The sequence below is a fragment of the Arachis stenosperma genome, chromosome 3, assembly GCF_014773155.1.
Source record: "Arachis stenosperma cultivar V10309 chromosome 3, arast.V10309.gnm1.PFL2, whole genome shotgun sequence".
NCBI lineage: Eukaryota > Viridiplantae > Streptophyta > Magnoliopsida > Fabales > Fabaceae > Arachis > Arachis stenosperma.
Window position 1 is genome coordinate 149,092,422 of NC_080379.1, and position 7,355 is coordinate 149,099,776.

The window sequence follows — 7,355 nt, forward strand, 5'->3', positions numbered from 1 at the left end:
TCATCAAAAGGGTACACCATAATGTAGACTCTTGCGAAAAGCACTAGTTGCTGTAGTTTAAAAATTATTCTGTTCTTCCAATTTGCGCGAGTGCCATCTTGAAATTTTATTATTCGCATCTGTAAAGTGCGAAATTATATTTATCGAAAAAAAAAGGATTTTCCGTAGTCAGTATAATCCTTCTTGAGCATGTTCCACCAAAAAATAATAAAGTTGCTCTAATTTTTCAAGAACTAGTAACCAGTTGTTTGGATAGGTGGGATATAAGTCATATAACTCTTAAAGTATGGTGTTACAAACATCAACTAAAGATCAGGATTAAAGACTTATTTCAACGTCCATTAAAAGAAAAAAGACCTGTTTCTACACCAGTTAGCCTGAAGCCCTGCACAAACAAACAATGTAATGAGATGTAGCGAAGCTTTATGCAATAAAGTAAGTATCATGACCAAATAAAAAGAAAATGCAATAAAGTGAGTATCGAATAGCGAGAACTCTAGGCCTTTGTGTACCTTATTTAATCAAAGTGTAGTAGTATAAAATTTTCATAAAGTAAGTATCATGACCAAATAAAAAGAAAATGCAATAAAGTGAGTATCGAATAGCGAGAACTCTAGGCCTTTGTGTACCTTATTTAATCAAAGTGTAGTAGTATAAAATTTTAAAAAGAGATATATGCACCAGCCGGGAATCGAACCCGGGTCTGTACCGTGGCAGGGTACTATTCTACCACTAGACCACTGGTGCCAATTGAATACCTATTTTCAACGCCTAAATATAGATTGTTTTAAAAAGTTCGCATTCTCCCTTACGTTTTTCCGTTTTTCAGGTTACAAAGGTTCAGGAGAGTTTTATGCTAATTTATGTATGTAACTATTTTCCAAATGTCAATGAATTTATTTACTACATAATTCACTAATCAGAAGATTCAAATTTCGAACATTTTATGTCGCTCCTTATTCCCTGAGAAGAATAACATAAGTGGTGGTACATGCGTTCTTGATTCTTCTCCACATAGGTTAACTGGTATATAGGGTAGATGAATTGGCAATAAACAAAGTATAAAAAATACAACTCCCAAAACAATTAATAATGCGAGCAAAGTACAACTACTCTTTAACTCATCACATAGTAGAAAAACTTATCTGCATAGTCGGTTGAAATGAGCATCAAATGACTCAATGAGGGCAAGGAAAGAGTTTCACAAAGTCAACAAATAATTAACTATAGAAAAATCTCTTGCTCAATATCCATGAAAATTGAGTTAATTATAGTTGAATATAATACATGTCATATCTCAAAAGTAGTGCTTAACTCAGTATAAAGAACAATGACAAAGATGAGCGCACATAGTTACAGATGAAAACCACATTATTCTTATTTCCTGAGAGGGAAAAATAAAAGTAGGAGCATCTGAAATATCTTGTGCTTCTTTTTCAATGATGTCTCGGATACACTGGGACTCAAAACAAGTTTGCCCCTCTCAAACAAAAAGGGGGAAAAAAAAAGTAGAAGAGTTGTTTAGAAGGTTTCAGAAATAAATCATCAATATGTTGAGCACTCTCATAAGTTCAAGGACCAAAATGAATATTCAATCTTCCATTTCCCAAAAAATGTGTCGTATACCAATAAACTTTTAAACTTTTCAATACATTCCTAAATTCCTTTTTAAAAGGTTCAACAGTCTAAAATGATAGGCAAACAGATTTATATAACAATAAAAACTATCCATGGTCAAACCTGTAAAACAAGGTTACAAAGATTGAAACAAGTAGCTCTGATAGTCTGATGTCTCCCGTGTACCACAATTAAAAAACTAATATCCCATCCAAAATGCACGAGATTGAAATTTCTATTCACCCTAATTGGTATTTTACAGGAGCTAGACAAGTCAAGCCTCTCTTGTGAACGGAAAATGGAGACTACTGTTCAAGCTGAATGTTGGCTACATGCAAGACTTTCTGCATAGTTGAAAGAAACATAATAATTCTCATTTCTGTGAGCTGGTAGATTCTTTAACTCACGACTGTAAGGATTCAAGATGGATAGAGTAGTTTTCACTATACCAGATTCATCAACATGTTCGAGCAATTGGTGGCAAACAATTTGATCTCTCCAAATACTTATTGGATATATTATCCTTGAAAAGGGCCCTACCCTGTATCGTTTAATCCATCTCTCCCCTTCAGCTGCATATGTATGAGTGTTATCCAATACCCACAAGTCAATCAGAGAAATTTCACCATTTACCATCATAAAATTATGGAAGTTTCCCATCATAAACTGATGAAACATAACAAGTTTGTCATTGTATTCTGCTAGCACAGAGGTAGAGGAGTAAGTAGTGGGCAAAGGGTGTGATTCAGGACCTCTTAACAACCTAAAAACATCATGTCCAACGTCGAATGAAACCAAACATTCATCAGGATCTTGACTGGACTCGAGATCGGAGCTCGTGGTGGCCTTCCAAAACATGCCTCCACCGGCGGCAATAGCATTCGATACCAAGCATAAATTTTGCAAATTGCTAGCATCAACTTGTCTCCATGACCCACTAGCTAAGGAATACACTTCCACTTGGTTAACATGAATGTCATCAAGAACCACAATTCCATCATTACCCTCATTATCATCATCATCATCAGACTCATAAGACTCACATACACAAATTCTCACTATCTTGTAATCATTGACAAGTGGACTATAGCCAAATCCAAAATAGTAAAGAGTCCTGACATCAGTTAGGGTTCGAGGTACCTGTGTGACTTGTCTGGTTGCTGGATTACAAATGGAAAGAGCGTGATCGGTGTGACGTAAGCACAGCAAGCCATTGCGGGAACCCACAATCTTGGCACCATTTGAGGCGAAATTGAGAAATTCAAGCTCGTGAACACTGAGGTCAGGTCCAATTAAGCAGAAGGATGTTGGAGTGGAGCACACTGGGGAAGTAGGAGAACGTTGAATTCTCTGAAGAAGAAGAAAACGATTCTGAATTGAGTGGCGAAGGTGCTGTGCCGTGAAATGAGGGGTTCTGAAGAGATTCTCCCAATTCTTGGAGACACACTTGAATCGCATCAAAGATTTTACTGGAAGCCTTTTCAGAATATCTATCATCACATCATCAGGAAAAATCTCACCGTTCTCACCCATTGAAGCCAATCAATCCTTTCTTCTGCGATTCCTTCCACAAATCCTAACTGTTGCTTAAAGTAAAGTAACTAGCTTTTCTCTTTCTCAATAAGAGAGAATACCATTATTAGAAACAGGCTATGCATCCAAGCATATTATTGCCATCAAAGTTTAATAAAACAGACTCAACACTAACAAAAATTATTACACGCGCGTCGTGGTCTTCTTCTTTTTCTTCGCGATCTCCTTCCTCTTTTTTCTCGTTTTTTTTTTTTCGTATTTTTTTTATCATCGTCATTTTTTAGTTGATGTTGTTTGTATTATATTTTTTTCATCCTCCTCTTTACGGTGATTTTGCAGCATTATAATTTTTTTGTTTGATTTTTCTTCTCTTTTTTTTAGTTTTATTCTTCTTGAAACAAAAAAAAATTATAACAAAATAAAATAAAAATAAGATAAAGAAGCAGTAAAAAATAAAGAAGAAGAGTTTTGAATTGTGTAGAACAACAATACAAAATGTACCTTAATTCACTTAGAAATAAATCGAAATTACATTTAAAATGAACCGAAAATTAAATTTCGAATGAACCGAAATTACTTAATGATGACAATTCACAAACAAATTCGTTTCAAAACAAGCACAGACCAAGTGCACATTATTTAAATTCAGAACGAATCGAAATTACTTAATGACTGCGTTCGAAAACAAGCGCAAAAACAAAATTAAATAATCAGAAATTCACTTAAAAATGAACTGAAATTACATTCAAAATGAACCAAAAATTAAATTTAGAATGAATCGAAATTACTTAATGATGCCGATACACAAACAAACTCGTTTCGAAACAAGCACAGACCAAGTGCACCTTATTTAAATCAAGAATGAACTAAAATTACTTAATAATTGCGTTAAAAAACAAGGACACAAACAAAATTGAATCATGAACAAAACACACATCCAAATTCATCAAGTGATTTTGCAGCATTATGCATTTCTTTTTCTTTGTTTATTTTTTCATGTTATTATTATTATTATTAAAATGGTAAAATAAGAAGAATTACGAAAAGGAAAAATAAGGAGGAGAAGATGAATAAGACAAGAAGAAAAAGAATATGACGAGGAATTTTTTATTCTTGTTTCTTTTTTCTGTTTGATTTTTTTCTCTTTTTCTTGATTTTATTCTTCTCAAGAGTGGATGTGAGGAGGAAGGGTTTTGAATTGTGCAGAACAACAAGACTAAATGGAGGAAGGGTTTTGAATTGTGTAGAACAACGAAACTAAATGTACCTTAATTCACTCAAAAATGAATGGAAATTACATCCCGGATGAACCAAAAATTAAATTTCAAATGAATCGAAATTACTTAATGATGACGATACACAAAGAAACTCGTTTCAAAACAAGTACAGACCAAAATGCACCTTATTTAAATATAGAATGAATCGAAATTACTTAATGATTGTGTTTGAAAACAAGCACACAAACAAAATTGAATGATTAGAAATTCACTAAAAAATAAAACGAAATTACATCCAAAATGAACCGAAAATTAAATTCTGAATGAACCGAAATTATTTAATGATGACAATACACAAACAAACTTGTTTCAAAACAAACACATACTAAGTCAAATTTGAACAAAAATACATCCAAATCAATTTTGGATCAGACAATATCATCAATATGGCAAAAATTCAATGATATCGATAACAATAACGACGATAGCGATAACGACGATACGTATTAGAAGAAAAGGACAATGACGATAACGATGATGATCATGATGATGATGATAATGGAGGAAGATGATGAAAAGGAAGGAGGAGAAGAAGAAGACGACAATGTAGTATCAGGGGTGAATAAGAATGTGCGTGCATAAATTTGAAACAAGAAGAAGAAGCGCGTGAATCTAAAAGACTTGGTTGAACTTTATTGGTTAAATCACTTGGATGTGGAGCTTTATTGTATTGAAAGATAGTGGAGATATTTTGAATTTTAAATTCGGGTACACTACTAAAAATGCACTCGAATAATTTTATCGCTGACAAAAATGCACCTGAATTTTACTAACAATAAGAATGAACTGAAATAATTTTAAAACGCGACAATTATCTAACGGTAAATATATATTTCTCAAAAAATATTTTAGAGATTGAATTTTGATGCGATTTTTTGCAAGTATGATTAGAAAAATGAGATATTATTATATAAATAGGTTGTTTTAAAAAAAATAATGTACCGATTTCAAATGTACAGTTTCAAATTACTAATTTTAAATATGTAGCGTAGCAGTTTTAAGCTATAACTTTTAAAAATGGAATTAAATAAAAACGAAAATTAAATTGATATTATTTTAATCATAATTATTTTATAATAACACACATATCTATTTATAGCATAAACGAAATAATTATGAATATATCTCATTTATATGTAAACGAGATACATTCATAATTATTTCGTTTATACTGTAAACGGGATAAATCAATGTGATGTAAATTGATAAATACATTACAAATTTTATATTTTGATAAATAAAATAATTAAATTATTTATTTATAAAAAAATTCAATCTTTAGAAGTGTACAAACAGAGTTCAATACCTATCTTCGGTAAAAACTTGTAATTTGGAAGATACGATTGTTATTGTGTAAGAAGTTAGTGTCTTATAATCAGACAAATTATCTCCTATCAAGTAGGGCTGTCAATGGATAGAATAGAATACGATTTAGACTTTATACTAATTCTACTTATGCGCTTAAAATATTTTTAGAGTAAATTTTTATTTCTATTCATGAAAATTAAATGCTGACAAATCTACTCATAAAAAAATGAAATAAACTTTATTTAAACTCATAAAAATAGACTTCAGTTGACAAAATTACCAAATTCTTAAAAAATTATTTAAAATTCTCAAATTACCATTCAATTTAATTTATCCTTAAATTTTAATATTTTTTTACATCACTACCACTCTAATCTCCAATTCCATCACCACCCAAATTCTTTCTTACCATCATTCTCGTCCTCAACTATCATTGTTGTCACTACCATCATCACTATCTTCGCCATTCTTTCTCTTTCTCTCTCTAAATTCACTACCACCATAATTTAATTTTACATAATTGTGCTCTAACAATTTTATTACTTATTCAAACAAATACAAACACAAAAAAATTAAAATCAGAAGCAAAAGAAATATCCACAACTTTTATCTTTATTTTAATTAATTAATTAATCAATGATACCAATAATAATAACAAAAACAAGAAAATATATTTTAAAAAATAAAAAAGGACTAGGAAAAAAGGCACAGAAAAAGATAAGTTTTCACCAAAATCACGTGGGCATATTTTTGTTTTTCTTTATATGTTCAAAAGTATTGATGAAAAAAAAGAGAGGATTTAAAGGATTGGGAGGGAGGAAACCTTTCAACAATTATAAAAGATTTTGATGAGTTATGTTTACCATGGTAGTGGTCGGTTTAGAGAGAGAAAGAAAAAGGTTAGTGATGATGGCGGCAAGTCGGCAATAAAAGAATGGAGGTGATAAAAGATTTGGGGTGGTAGGTTTAAGAATTGGTAGTTAGAAAAAAGAGTGAAGGTGATAAAAGATTTGGGGATGCTGGAATTAGGAATTGAAATGGTGGTAGTATGGAGTAAAATTAGAATTGAGGATTAGGTTAAATTAGAGGATAATTTGAGAATTTTAAATAATTTTTTAGCGTTTGGATAGTTTTGTTAATAAAATCTATATTTAATGGGTATAAAGTCAATTTTATTTTTTTATGGATAGATTTGTTAGAATGTTCTAAATTTTTGTGAATAGAAATGGTAATTTATTCATCTTTTTAAAATTCAACTATATCTACTCACGAGTTGAGAATCTCTTAACCATAATTCTACTTGCACCCTAAAATTCTCTACCTAATTCTACCCGTAACAAAATCAATTCTTTTCAATTAAATATAATATTTAATCATTCTATATTTTATAAACATACTAATAAAATAGAAAATAAAAAATTAAATCTATTAATTAAAATATTAAAATTATAATAAAATTTAAGTAAAATTACGAATAATATGATCATCAATCAATTAACTTTATTATACATGTTCTGTCTTGAAACAGGACTCCAAGGTATAGCTCGTCCACACTGAAGGGAGCTCCTCAGTCGTCTTCTTCCTATGTGTTGTACAATGGATTCCTCGTTATTCCAGCTA

The 7,355-nt window shown here is 30.9% G+C and overlaps 1 protein-coding gene and 1 non-coding gene across 2 annotated transcripts; both read right to left on the minus strand.

The window, feature by feature from the left end:
- Positions 1-676: 676 nt before the first annotated feature.
- Positions 677-747, minus strand: TRNAG-GCC (transfer RNA glycine (anticodon GCC)). Its single transcript has one exon. It is a non-coding gene; the product is annotated as a tRNA-Gly (tRNA).
- Positions 748-1,570: 823 nt separating this feature from the next.
- On the minus strand, positions 1,571-3,386 carry LOC130966106 (F-box protein At5g62510-like). Its single transcript, XM_057890871.1, has 2 exons — positions 2,067-3,386; positions 1,571-1,961 (listed from the first exon to the last, which is right to left on the minus strand). Exons 1-2 carry the CDS (start codon positions 3,148-3,150, stop codon positions 1,930-1,932), a joined length of 1,116 nt encoding a protein of 371 aa, XP_057746854.1. The 5' UTR covers positions 3,151-3,386; the 3' UTR covers positions 1,571-1,929.
- Positions 3,387-7,355: the final 3,969 nt, after the last annotated feature.